Genomic DNA, 14,325 nt, shown 5'->3' with positions numbered 1-14,325 from the left:
TGGTATCACTTATGCTACATTATTGTTATTATTTAAATATGTTTATTGTCCATATCGAGCCCTAAAGCTATGGCAGACCATCTTCAATGAACTCGAGGCCGGCAGATGGCTGTCGGTCTCTTGTCCCTATGAGTTCCTGAGGTAACCCCTTCTATTATCTTTCTAGTCCTTTTCCTCGCCCCAAACCGCCTGTACGCGCAGGGCTTTTGAGCAGAGTGCTTTCATTGTGATTTCAGAGCAGGGTGGGTGTCGCTTAGGCTGTGTCTCAGTTCAAGCTACCCTCTTTGCTACCCTTCTTCTGTTCTATTTGCCTCCTCCAGTGCTTCCAGTCCCCACTCCTCATCTTTCCAGGCTCTTTCCTCCCTGCTGACCATGATACTTTTTAGCATGAGCGAGTAGCGGTCCTCTTGCTTCTCCAGACAGACGTGCAGTAGCTTTCAGAGACTGGAGTCATAACCCGATCACATCTCTAACCTTTCGACCTCATCATCGTCTCTCTGCTCCGACCCGTCCAGCTCCTCTTCGCCGAACCCACTACCTCCCTCGTCTCGCTTATGACCTCCGCTCTCTATGCCCTCATCTACATCTTCCTCAAAGCCATGAACCCGTCGACTCCTTGTTCGGATTCACCCGAAACCAAACTCAGCGGCTTCATGCTCGGCCTGGTCTGCGTCAACTGTGAATCACCACCGGCTTGACCGAGTACCTGGCGGATAACTACTGCATTTACGCGGCCAGCGTGTCGGCTGTGAATCGCTGTACCGCTCTTTACACCGGCGATGTTTGAGACTTGGGGCGAATCAGGCCGTGTCGGTGGTGACGTTATTCTGTGTGGTGCCGCTGTTGTTGAGATCGTACGGGGGTGGATGCGCAAGAGGAGTCGGATTGCCACTGCGTTGTGTATTTTAATCATACTATACTGACTTTTACACTATACACCTATGTACTGCATACAACTACGGATACTCCGTACACCCTGAATAGAAATGCGGTGAGCCCACTGATCAACACGTCCCACCAATAAATTTCCTGCCAGGCCAACCGCCAAGGACCCTAAATTTCGGGCCTCCACATGGCTACTTTAAGGTTAGAATTAAGGGAACTTTTTTTTTTTTAACGCCTGAACCTTCACACAAACCCAGTCGGTTCTGTCCCCATGGCCTCCGAGTCGCAACACCGGCTCTTACGGCCGACCGAATCGAATCAGTTCTCGGATCCTGCCCTTCTCTCCCCTCAACAGTCGTGGGATCCACTCGGTTCCAGCCGGCAGACGGAGGATACAGCGTATCACCCAGTGCATGACGACTCCGGTGTGCTGGAACCCGAGCCCAGAGAGACGGGGCTGGGAATCAGCCATGTCGAGATAATGCCGAGGGTGAGGAAGCGCACGTCGCAGGAGAGCTCCGATGCAGCGACTAGCCCGGGGCTGTTGACGCCCTCACCGTGGGGTCTTCCGAGTCCGAGTGCGAGTGCCAAAGATAGCGCGTTTCGACCCGTGAAATGTCCGAGTCGGGCGCCCATCTTGCACCGCCGGCTGTCGTGGGTCTCTGTTACTATTTTGTTTTTGGCGCTGTACGCGACGGTCTTTTCGGGCGTTTATCTTGTCATTGGGTTGTTGAAGCCGAGGTGGGAGAGCCGAATTGGCGATGGGGGGTTGGCACCGTCAACGGCGAATCTACTGAGTGCGCTGTTCGCCAAGACGATTGAACTGTCGTATGTCACTGTCTGTGTGGCCTTTCTGGGCCAGGTGCTCAGTCGGCGCGCGTTGATGCAGGGCTCGCGCGGGATTAGCCTGTCGGATATGAGTATGCGGACGTGGATCATGCAGCCGGGATCGCTGATTATCCACTGGGAGAATGTCAAGTATTCCGGGTTGTCGTTTCTCGGGATGATTACCTTGACGGCAACGCTGGTGGCCATGTTGTATACCACCGCAGCCGAAGCTTTAGTCTCGCCAAAGCTGTTAATGGGACCGGTGAAATTGACCACGCTGCAAGGCAGTGTGGCTGCCAGCTTTGCGAATACGTTGTATCTGGACTCGCACTGTGACACGCCGGTCACTGTTGCGATGGACCCGGTCAATCGCAACATCACCTGTCTGGAGATGGAGCATGTCGGCCACGCCTATCACAACTACCAGCAGTGGATTACCGAATGGAGTGGCTTGGTTAACCAGGGCAATGGGACGTCGACAGAGCAGGCTGCGCGCCCGAGACCAACGGGGTCCATCTACGATAATACCACCGTCACCGGCAGCTGGATCGACATTGCCGATATGACAGCGCTCTCATCGCAACACGGTCGACTGGTCAACAATGTCACCATGGCCATGCCACACGGCGGGATTTTATCCGCAGCCAAAGACCCCATCAACCGCATCCGACAGCCCCATGAAGCATCCGGTCAAGGCAAATACAGCCTCGAAGCATCGGTCCCCTCGCCCGCCGTGAATGTGCTCTGCGTGGGCATGACCAAGGACGAACTCTCGCCGTTGATCTACACCGAGTGGCCCAATACCTCGTACCCGTTCAGCCCGACCAACTGGAGTGTTACACCCCCGCCGGATATCCCGCGGTATCCGTCGTGGCTGAACCAGACTGTCGTCGACGATCTGTTCGGCTTTGGCGAGAAGTATGGTCAACGACCGCCGGTGTTTGGCAAGTATCCGAAGCCGTACAACAGCATCACCAATACGACGGGGTTGTGGCCCACCGATGCCATCTACCTGCTCGGGGCGTCGCCGGATTTCATCACCGACCCGCCGTATGTGCTGTGTTCGCTCAAGGCGAAGCAGACGGGCGTCTGTTCGACGCGCTACGAAGCAGCCTCCAGCGGGGCCTCATTCTACAGCCACTGCGAAGACGCCGCCAACGACCTCCAATACAGCCGAACGAACAAGGAGGTCACCGAAGGCATGTGGGAGCCCGACTGGAAGAATGTCGCCTCGGGCTGGGCCAACGCCCTCAGTCTAGGTTCTGGAATCGCCGACGGCCAAGCCAGCAACGACCGGCTCCTGATGCAATTCGTCCCCGGCTTTGACAACACCAGCCATACTTTCGCGCTGAACCGCACCCTCCCTTCCATCAGCGAAGCTCTCGCCGTGATGGCCGGGAGCACCCTCATCCTCAGCTCTCAGCATAGCCCCCTCGTCCACTTCTGGAACTACACCGAGCATATCCTCTCTCCGCCCACGCGGCAATCCTTCTCTGCCTCCGTCCAGGCCGTGGGGTATGCTTCGGGGGGCGCCGAGAAATGGCAGGGTGTCTTTTACGTCATCCTCGTCTTTGCCTTTGTCACCAGCGCCATCTGTTTCGTCTTTCTGATGCTCGAAGTCCGCGGCAAGCAAGTGACGGATTTCACGGAGCCGCCGAATCTCTTCGCACTCGCCATGAACAGTCCTTGTTCAGCACGGTTGCAGGGCGCGTGCGGCGGAGGACCGGAAGGAAGACAGTTGAAGGAAAAGTGGTTTGTGGGGATGGAAGAGGAAGACGAGCATTATTACATGAAGGCCAAAGCGGAGGAGAGCCAGCCGGATGTGTATCATCGGAGGGAGCGCGAGTCAATGGAGATGGAGGATATTCAGCTGAAGCCGGTGAGTCCAGCCGTCGATGACTTTCGGCGAGTGTCACAGGGGAACAGTTTCTTTTCCAAGCTATATTGATTTGGCCGTGAGTGATCGGCGTGATATTCGGTAGACGACGGGTACGGATCTACATGATAGACTCTGAAGATCCTGAATCTCCGTTACGGTAATAGTGAATGTATATATGGTTTATATATGGTCAATATATTAATTACTCTCACTTGCGTCTCCATTTCCACCGACCGCTGCACGTATGTGGGTTGACGGCGGTTCCGTCAACGGCGCGCCTCCATAGTAGGCGGGCTGCTGCACTGGATAAGCCGGAGTGTAGTCTGTAGCGGCACCGGCCCCAGCACCACTCGCACCGGGCACTCCTTTTGGTCTCCCTGCTCATGACGGGCTCAACCGAGGACTGTTAGTCGGTGGGAACGGTTAGTAAGAAACGGTCAACGATACGACCAACGAGGGACTCGAAAATGCCGCTATCATATTTATATCGGTCAGGCTTCCGAGCTTTCAGAAGCGCAGACTGCGCTATCTGACGATCAGGAAATTGCCAATGAACTCCGTTATTTGTGGAGAGTCAAACAAACCCCAGCCGCTGTGCAAGGCAGCCATGTCATACAGGAGTCTCGTCAGCCTTCTCGCAACTAGGTTGCGCCATTAGGTCGTCGCTCTCTGACTCCTTGCTAAACAGCTTTATCTCATCTCCTTCAACCATTGGATGTGGGTTGCTTTTCGCCGTTGAAGCGCTTATATGGTCAAAGGATCAGCAATAAGATGCACAAGGGAATCGACACTGTTGAAAAACAGAATTCCTCTATATATACCCTGCTGTCCATTACCAGGCTCTATCATGATCCTGCAATGTCAGTAAAGGTAGTTTCACATCGGTAACCAAGTAAAAGGTGTTCCCGTGGGAAAGCCCGACCCCCGACATTAAATAGATCAACCAATCAAAAAGATAGTGAGCGACGTTGCGAGGGGCGCTGCCTTGCCCAGAAAGCGTACCAGGGGCCATTGCACCAAAGCCTCTTCAACAGGACAGTTGCGCTAAGGGACAGTTGCGCTAAGGGACACCTCCGGGCCGTTTCGTACGCTCACTCTCACCTTCAAAGAGAGTCTGACGAGATCTATTCGTAGCATGCACTGCACATCTGGAAAAGAGCTTCACTCTAAGAGCATTCTTGAATCATCCAGTTACACGGGAACAGGCAACCGATTTAGGCAGCACACAGTGTCTCGGTATCTGACTATCTATGATATGTTCAAGAGAGACCCCAACTATGGCCCGCTTAGTGACATACCCTGGTATGGAGCCCTGGATAACAGAAATGCACTCAGTGCAAGAAACAGACCGATTTGAAATCCCCCAGTGTTATATGATAGCCCAGGAAAGACTGTCGTACCAGATAAACACCACTAGAAAGAGATGAGGTGCCGGCCCTGGATGACATTGCCTACGTGTCGCTGCACATTCTCAAATCTCATCATACCGCAACTCTCACTCTCAAGATGGTTGAATAAACCAGCCAAGGTAACAAACTCCTTCGCACAAGCCCGCTTCGGACAATGATACACCTTCTGCTGGTGGACAGGCGAATTGAGGTGCTGGTTCAGGTGATGCCTGAGCCGAAACTGTCTATGGCAGATGTAGCATTCCCAGTGAGATCCATTAAATGCGCGATCAGTTGCTGTGTATACAGCAGTAGCTCTCCCATGCCATTCAATCTGCCTTTTAGTAATGACCCCGTGGGGGTCGCGCTCGCGAATCATACGGTAGATGGTCTCGCGATTAAGCTTGGAGGCGCTAGGACAGGAACCTGTTTCAAGATGATGAGCGAGGCCATTGGCTGATGTGTATTTTGTCTTGCAGAAAGGACAGGGGACGTTTGTGCCACGGTGGGTCTTGGAATTGAGGTGCTACAGTAAAAGCCTCATTAGCATCAATTGCGCCTGGAAAGGGACATGATAGTTACAGCTCGCAGGTTATTTTCATTTATAAATCGACGATCACAAGTTCTGCAGTAGTTTTTGAAATGATTCCGAGCCTTCATATGTTGATCCGCAGCTTGCTGGGTGTGGAATTTAGCAGAGCACGATTCGCAGGGAACTTTAGGCGCCCAATGTCCAACAGCATTCATATGCCGGTTGGCAGAATTCCGAGACATAAACTCTCTATCACAGCTCTCACATTCATATCGAGGTGCCCAGTGGTCGGTGTCGTTCATATGCTGGTTACAAGCGCGCTGGGTGGTGAAGATCCTGGTGCAAGTCTCGCACTCACGCCAGTGGTTGTAATCTTCCAGGTGCTCGGTGAGGTCTTCGCGGTACCAGAATTCGTCGCCACACTCCTCGCACTCAAACATCCTTTGCAGCTTGTCTCGCGCGATGGAGATAGAAAGGTTAGCCGATGACAAACGATGGCAAAAAAGGTGGAGGCAAGCTGGAGAAAAACTGGGGAGGAATCCTGGGGAAGTTCCAAGTCATGGGTCTCTATCGTGGCTGATAAGCGCAATAGGCGTGTTTAATCCACAAGTTGTTGTGGGCCACGGGGCCCGATTACACATGACGAGTCTAGCCCTAATGCGTTTCTAGCGTGATCATCACCCAACATCGCACAGTGCCTATTGGGCTCGGCTAAGCTATGTATGTAAGAATAATAATACATAACTACATACGGACTCTTAGAACCGGCAGTATGTTAGGCGGTATATGGTGGCAATAAAATGGAGTAGGACAGATAACGGAAAAGCCTTCCTTGCGTGGACCATCCAATAGAATGCAGGACTCAGAGCCACCGCCCTATAATAATATCCAATCTCGGCGTTAACCGCAGCCCACCGAGTACCTACAGTGCTCGGTGGCAGATTTGGACCGGAAGTAACGAGTAACTCGACCGGAGTAGTGAGCACGAGGGGCTGTCCAGCGCAGGCCCCGTCCGCCTTGAACCCAGTAGCAAAGTTGCCTGGCGTTGCTAAAGGAGCGGAGCTCTCAGGTAAAGAGGTGAGCCCAGGCCCCAGTATATTCACCACTTCTACCCAATTGTTGGCTTATCATGTCAGACATTGATGGGGCAACATGGGAGAGGCCCTTATGTCTTCAATGCCATACGATCAGCTTGATCACATCCCGGACAAGCCATTTTCATTTCTCGCCCTCCAACCTCGGCCTCATCAGACCTGTTACAGACTTGTCACATCAGCCTCATGTGAAGACGCGGGGGACCAGGCAAAATTATTGGACAAGCTGTGATGAGAATGCAGGAAGGGAACAAGGATCAGGTTGATAATGATGAAGATTGGGTGAATATCGGACCGATCTGGCGAGCTCCGGAGAGGTTTTATCGTACGGCGATGAAGCTCTTAGTTTAGCAAGCACTCTACAGTAGTTTCAATACCACGTACATTCGCTGCTGCGCGATGCTGTCGCTATAGTTCTCGGCTGTCATATAGACCTCGTACGGTTATCCGGGCCATTGGCACCGCTGCCCCGAAGCTTTCCCGTTTCAGAGTCCGACGGACTCTGAATATAGGGACACCGTAGCCATAGATTTTAGATGGTCAAGCACTCATCCTACCATCTGCGAGTCGATAGATATCAATGCCATCCCCAGTGTAATTTAAATTCCTCGCCTATAGCCTCTTGCAGGCCGAATAATCGACTACCGGACGCGGAGTATAACCGCTTCATTGGTTTATCCGTTTCATATTCACATAAACCAGCCTGCGATTTGCTAACGGGAAATTGGGCCATTGGATCCCAGCCCTGGCCATTTTGTGAGATGGCACAGATCTCAAATTTTTCGGTTTCGATTCGGCAGGTCGGGGGTCTGGACCTCGGGATGGGTTTGGGGAGGATCCTCAGAAATCTCGGACAGCACAATTCCTGCCCTCGCTGAGAAGTAGAAGGCCCGCCTGTGGTGACTATACCCATAAATACAGTGGTGAGATGATTATCAGCTCCTTAAGCTTTGTATGGAACCCAATTTGCACCATCCACGCGACCATAATGGTTCACCAAGCCATTCCACTCATCCGCGTCGCGAGTATAGAAACAGAGTAATATTAGATGCGGTTCTTATAATTTGGAGCTATATCAGGCGCTTTATAGGTGTACAGAAAGGCAGGACACTGCACTTTAGAGAAGAATAGCATTGAGTTGAAATTCTTAGCACGAGAGACTCTAGATTGAAGAAGCTCTCAGCCGAATTTGCAGCTTTGTAACGGAAACTTCGGTATTTCTTCTATTCTTTGGGACACCATTATGGTAACTCTGGAGGCGAAGGTGATTTCTCGTCGACTTGTGGCTGCATCGGCGGTCTACCTTCAAGAAGGCTTGTTGGAGGCCGCCCCGGTTCTTGTGATCCATCTTCTTCAGCTGGATCTAGGTTCCTAGCACTGGAATTTTTTGGGGCTCCCTTGATGTCTAATTCATCTCCAATTCCATACGGCTTTGCGGTATGTTTATCATTTTGATCCTTGGTTTGAATGCCCTCGTCTGCGCCCGTTAACTTGGTGCTGTTGTGGATGTGTTTGTCTGATTCAATGGAACGCTGGCGAGTGGAACGAGGCGGATCGTATTTGGAAAAATTAATAGCAGGTTTCGATAGCTGATGAATATTAGTGGGCTTTGGAGCTTCTGGGATCTTGCTATGACGTATAGACCTCTCCCTGGAAGAACCAGCTTCAGCTTGCCTTCTGCTGTCGCGGGAGTCAAAATACTCCACGTCAGAGTCGGAACTCAGGTCACTGCCGATAGTGATCGAGATTCGGCGCTGCCGCCTGGATATAAGTATGGCTTTCCTATGGACAATGGAAGAAATATCACGGGGAATTCCTGATAAAAGGCAAAAGGCCTCGGTTTCTGTTTTATCCTTATTCTGCCCCTCGTAGATGGCATATGCCCGTCGCAGCATGGCATAGCACCACGGGGTGAGCCCTTCTTCAGCTCGACGTGAAATAGCTTGGGTAGGAGAGTCACCGAAATGGTATTCATTTAGCAAGGTCCCCAGTGATTCCGAGCTTCCCTTGTTTCCTATTAGATACGTTGACACGCGGGTTTGCTGGTATGCAATCGAGCTGCCCTCCACTACTTTTTGTCGTTGCATCAGCTGCTCGAACAATTCCTGCGGGTGTGAAGATCGACATATCAACTCCTGCAGGCATAGGATCTCGGTTTGGTAATCCCCATTTTCTTGAGCCGCGTGGAGTGCAATCTGGACAAGCTTGGTATACCGTGGATGCGCATGCACCGCAGGCCATCCAGGATTCTCACAAGTGCTCGGGATGTACATCGGCAGCAGGCTTCTGTAGACCGTCACACCTGGGAACCGAGAAAGATGTCGCCGGAGCACGTCTCCTTCAAGTCGACGGCTATGCTCTGCTTCTGCTAAGATCCAGCGAAGATATGGCCGTGACTTGACCAGGCCCGGGCTTTGGGCCTCGATAGTATTGGCAACTTGACGAGCCCATTGGAGGATGCGTCCGAATGCTGGCAAGCTTTTATTGTCCGAGGCCGGTTGCTTCGAGACAGGATATCCAGAAAATGCCACTAGAATGTCGAGCAGCGCCAAATAAGAGGATTCATCGTAGGGCCCCAAAGTCCAGTCCTCAATCAGCACCCGAAGGGAGGTATCATCGCCATACGAGCTCAAGAAAACATTGAGCCATGCCCCCTCAACGTCATAGTTTGTTAACTCCACGATTAAGTCTTTAAACTCCCAGAAGCGCTCTTGAGCAATCAAGGCCTTGGTGACCGGGTGGCTTCTCAACTGAACAAGGCGAGAAATTTGTTTTCTTCTTCGCTTTTCACTGTCACACACTGTCCATAACCTCAGCAGCCGATTCAAGATTTGGAGCTAGACATGGTAAGCAAGGAAACATGGACCCAAATACACAGGACTCCTATAAATACCTTTATGCCATCGATATCCCTTTCAGCGAAGAGCTCGTCAGTTTTGGCAAGATAACGCCTGCGACTGATGCCTGAATATCCGCCGGAAAGCGTCTCTGCTAACGCTTCGTTCAGTGTGAATAGCATCTGATCGCTGCCACTGACTTTCCATTTGGCCAAATGCTGACTGTACTCGCGCATCAGGTCCAGGAGAGCACGATAATGGCCCTGCTCATACAGCATGTCTGCATACTCGATGAGAACAGGGAAAGAGTATGCCGTATGCTCTGCCAACTCGCTTTGGAACATCTCCCAAGCAGCGCTAAATAGACCTAGTCGTTTCAACCGCGAAAACTCCTCCAGCTGGGCCTCGAAATCCTCCTCGATATCCATCTCGAAATGCACTGTTGAATCTTTAACGACATGCGGACTCAGGACAAGCTGATATCCTCCGACCGGAAACACATGGTCAATCCTGCTATGGGATTCGTGCTCTTCATGACGACGCGCGAGCTCCCGTTCTAACCGTTCAATCTCTGCCTGCTGCTTCATGGGCTCCAAGTCTTCCTCGCTGACGAGACGGTGCTCATGACTGTGATTCAGACATTCATCATCGTGGGCTTTGTGCTCCTCACGATGATGCGCGAGCTCCTTCTCCAACCGTTCAATCTCTGCCTGCTGCTCCATGAGCTCTAGGTCTTGCCGAGTATTGTTCCGCTGCAGCATCTGCTGGTCGACGAGCATGTCGTAGTCCCGCTGTGGATGTTCGGGCTCCCGGTGATGGTCGCGGTGGTTAAGTCGACGGGCGCCCGTCGAGGCGGACCTCTGTAGACCACCAAGGTCTTGGACCACCGGGTTCAAGTAGGCGTTGCTATAGTCGGGCCGGCGCTGACGGGACACAGAGCGTCTTCTGAATGACGTACGTCGACGCGGGGAACGGGCTTCAATGGAGATGCCTGTGTCGGAGTAGTCTGTCTCGCTTTCGGAGATGATGGGGATAGTTGGATAGCGAAGCATTTTTATATCATCTAATACTGCCTTCAAGCTGGGTATAAATTGAAATGAAGAGAGAGAAAAGAGGTAGAGATAAGTGATGACCTTGATAGACTTGGTGGCAGGCAATCGGTCAGGCGAGGATCACTGAGCCAGGTATACGATATACAAGGACGAACAAGCGTTAAAACAAGGGAAAAGATGGGATGAAAGAAAACGCGGTAAAGGGATATATAGCACAAAAACAAAAGAAGAGAGCACCAATACGCTGGAAAACAGGTGGCCAACACGACTCGACTTGAAGTCGTGACGATGATGAAACACACAAAGGTGGGAGAAGAGAGAGAAAAAAACCGGAGGGGAGGCTGGAGGGTTTTAAACTAGGGTTCTTTTGTTCTTATTTTAGATCTCTTGTATTTTTTTCTATGGCCAGTCAACCCTAAAGGAACAACAGGGGGAAATGGACCGGCAGTAGTCAGCCTTGCGATCAGCGGCAATGATTTGAGAAGACATGAGGGTCTTGAAAATATTCTCGCAGGAACACGCACGGGCTTACAAGTAATGCAGAAAATGGTGACAGAACGCCGAACTAGTCGCTGTAATTGTGGCTGATGTTCTCTGTATTTCTGATAAATCGCCCGCAAGGCTGATTTTTGAGGCTGATCACTCCAGCGTTCGTACCTCATAAGAAAGAGAGTGCCGCCAGTTGATAACCAACTGCGAGCCTTTTGCCAATAATAATAATGATGGAACCAGGATTGATATCTCAACAGACACGGCCGCGTTTCGCGCGGAAATATGGCCGTTCATACCAATCTTTTGGACAGCTTTCCTCTGCGAGCTTGGGTTCCCGCCATATGGGAAAAGTCCGAGTGGATTGTCGATTCCGTCTGTCTGAGTCCCAATGGGGCACAATAAATAATTCCAGTCCGGCCGGAATTCTGTACGTCGACCTCAATTTCGACCAGCCTCAAGATTGTCGGCTCAAGTCCGCCGCCGTGCTGGTCATGCTGGAGAAGGAAGAGCCTCTTGACTCTGACGCAAAACCCCAATCCCTCAACCATAACACACTCCAGCTGACCGATTACTATGGCCCGAAGCACCTCAACGGTGAGCCAACGGTTTTGCCCACGAAGCGAGTCTACCAATTTATGCCGGAAGCAAATGCCATGGGATGCAGCGGCGGTGGGGTTGGCATTCAGAACGAACAAACAACAAACGAGGTCAGGCGATGGGCATTCACCGGCCAATTGATGCCGGGCAAATCCGCGAGCAGCGCAGTCGTGTATCGTACGCTGAAGTGGGAGTTGACCGAAAACGAGCTCGATTCACAATCGTTTCACAGCAACGTGATCCGGACGGGTTTTGCATTTGAGCATGATCGTGAAGTCTTTCGGATACGCGTTGAAATCAACGGCAAATTACAAAAGAGAACCCATCAGCTGAAGGAAGCCTGGAAGGGTAAGGCCCGGAACTTCAGATTCCCCCCAGAAGCAAAACAGGATCAAGGGTCTGCAGTCACCCTCGTCGACGTTCGACAAACAAAACAGTTTAAGCATCAACTTGATAGTCTGGCAATCGGTCTACCAGATGAGATGATCAAGCGAAATCAGCTCGACGTTCCTGTGGAGGTCCCGAATTCCATGCCATCTTTATTCAAGAAACTGCCTTCTGTTTTCAATACGCCTCCGCCTGACTTCCAGTTACAGGCCCCAGATAACAATGGAAATAGTCATGCGCAAGTGAACAGCACAGTGCCTACATCAGCGCAAGATCTCATATCCACGTCACAGATAATTGGCACTCAGAACAAGCAAACCAGTCCCATCAGTCATCTTTCACCCTCATCATCCACAATGTTGGTAGCCGAAAGCAATAGCGAAGGCGGCCAGAAAAGCCAAGCAAAACTTATTTCATCAGCAGCAGTACCAACAAAAACTGCAACTGCAACGAGCAACCAGCCCGTTGAACCGGGCTCCCACCAACCGCTCTTGTCACCTTTCCTGGTCATCCTTCGCATGATTGAAGCGATGATTGTCGGTCTGATTCTACGCCTGGAGCCATCTTCCCCGCGAAAATTATTGGAGAATAACAGTGATCATAATAAGCAGACTGTGAGCACCTCATATCCCGATTTTCAATTTGCTTCTCAGTCACGGGAAAGACCAAAGGAAAGACAATGATATATGTGGGGCGTAAATCACATTCGCATCTTTTGTCATGTTTAGAGAGTGGTTATCGGGCTCGAGTATTTTGAAGCGAGGGCGATAGAGGCTAATAGCATCCGGCCAGGATGGCGAAACTGGACGTGTTGGGGCAAACTGTACTAGCACCTTTGTCAAACGACACCTAGAGCTCATGACTTATTTTAGTCGGAAATATGACTGTCAGAGAGCTCTATGCGAAGACCCAGAAGTTATCCATTGTTGGTTCATGCTTGTTCGAAACATATTCACGAAGTATGGCATCCAGGAAGCAGATATTTATAACTTTGATGAAACTGGGTTTCTGTTGACTTCTATATATGACGTACGACTTACGGCTGCCCGAGCATATAAATGAACGGATACAACTATGCAGCCAGCATCCTTTGACAAGGACCACCGCATACATGCGTTATGCGCTTTGTGCTCCTTTTATATCCTTGAATTTCTTTCGCAACGACATTCCCTTTTGCGCTTAGTTAACGGCCGCCAGATTATGTATAGAGAGGCCGTACGATAGATAGATATCTAGAATCAGAGTTCTTCCTCTATTCGTTCTAAATAGTGCCTTTTAACATCCTCCCGAGCATAAGTAGTTGACAAATCTGTTCAGCTTTTCTCGCAATTAGGTTTCGCCATAAGGTCGTCGGCCTCTGGCTCCTTGCTAAACAACTGTATTCTATTGGGATGAATAATCAGCTTTATGAATGACAAAAAATATGTTATTCTGGTTTAGGTTTTTTCTGGGATCCCAAACCCATACCCAGTTTGGGGTTGGGTTGGGTTTTGGCGATGTCTTATATTGGGTGATGGTTCACCTCTATAGCACTAAAGCTCATTTTAACAATTGTTATATATTAAAATAACGAGAAAATAATTACATACGACCATAGGGTGTGGAGAACAGGGCTTCCCGTCCGCTCAGCCGTACTTAAGCCACACGCCGGCCGGTTAGTAGTTGGGTGGGTGACCACCAGCGAATCCCGGCTGTTGTATGTTTCTTTTTGCTCGCGAAGCGAGCATATATATATATATGCATTTCTTTTGAACGAGTGTAGCGAAGGATGAGGCTGTATTCTTTTTAATGGGTATAGAGCGAGAGCGAGGCTTAGTGTACGATATGAGAGTAACTAGAGCTTGGTAATGACTGGTGCAGTATTCCATGCGTGGTCTTTGATCATGTAAACAGTCTCTAGAACAGCGTCATATAGAGCGCCAACCGAAATATCTCGAATAAAAGATGATTTACTCTGAGAAATTAGCTATCAAAAACCGGTATAGACTGCAGCTTGGTTTCAACGAGCCGTATTTCAGGCTTGGAGGCTTCCTGGTACTCGCAAATCATTGTACGTGTATCACTCCCGTACTCTAGACGGTGTGACGGTTTCGAACAATTTAAATTGATTGGTAGACTCTCCATCGAAATACTAATATGGAGAAAGAAAGAAAGAAGCTGGGCCTGCCAGCCCTGCGCTATCCAGTGTGCGAAGGGGGTTCCTGCCCTATATTCAAACAGGCCAAAGTATACCAACATCTCGTGTTGTTGGTGAAAGCCTGTGCTCTGTGACAGACAGGATGTGGAGTCTAATCTCTCTGTTCGTGGTCGCAAAGGGGATACCAGCTTTGAAAAAGCAATACAGGACCATGTCC

The 14,325-nt window shown here is 50.6% G+C and overlaps 4 protein-coding genes across 4 annotated transcripts; 2 read left to right on the top strand and 2 right to left on the bottom strand.

The window, feature by feature from the left end:
• Positions 1 to 1,366: 1,366 nt before the first annotated feature.
• On the top strand, positions 1,367 to 3,661 carry EURHEDRAFT_467891 (uncharacterized protein; the record flags this gene model as incomplete). Its single annotated transcript, XM_040785218.1, has 1 exon — positions 1,367 to 3,661. The coding sequence occupies one exon, from the start codon at positions 1,367 to 1,369 to the stop codon at positions 3,659 to 3,661; it is 2,295 nt and encodes a 764-aa protein (XP_040633824.1).
• Positions 3,662 to 5,005: 1,344 nt separating this feature from the next.
• Positions 5,006 to 5,952, bottom strand: EURHEDRAFT_467889 (C2H2-type zinc finger protein; the record flags this gene model as incomplete). The annotated part of the gene is made up of 2 exons (XM_040785216.1): positions 5,006 to 5,506; positions 5,563 to 5,952. 2 exons carry the CDS (start codon positions 5,950 to 5,952, stop codon positions 5,006 to 5,008), a joined length of 891 nt encoding a protein of 296 aa, XP_040633823.1.
• A 1,895-nt stretch (positions 5,953 to 7,847) lies between these two features.
• Positions 7,848 to 10,495, bottom strand: EURHEDRAFT_407156 (uncharacterized protein; the record flags this gene model as incomplete). The annotated part of the gene is made up of 2 exons (XM_040780505.1): positions 7,848 to 9,443; positions 9,500 to 10,495. The coding sequence occupies 2 exons, from the start codon at positions 10,493 to 10,495 to the stop codon at positions 7,848 to 7,850; spliced, it is 2,592 nt and encodes an 863-aa protein (XP_040633822.1).
• A 722-nt stretch (positions 10,496 to 11,217) lies between these two features.
• EURHEDRAFT_467893 (uncharacterized protein) lies at positions 11,218 to 12,129 on the top strand (the record flags this gene model as incomplete). Its single annotated transcript, XM_040785219.1, has 1 exon — positions 11,218 to 12,129. A coding segment is annotated over one exon (912 nt), but the record flags the coding sequence as incomplete, so codon positions are not given.
• Between the last annotated feature and the right edge of the window lie 2,196 nt (positions 12,130 to 14,325).

This window comes from Aspergillus ruber (assembly GCF_000600275.1).
Source record: "Aspergillus ruber CBS 135680 unplaced genomic scaffold scaffold00060, whole genome shotgun sequence".
Taxonomy (NCBI): Eukaryota; Fungi; Ascomycota; class Eurotiomycetes; order Eurotiales; family Aspergillaceae; genus Aspergillus; species Aspergillus ruber.
Note: the sequence above shows the minus strand (reverse complement) of the source record. Positions and strands in the feature narration are given on the sequence as shown.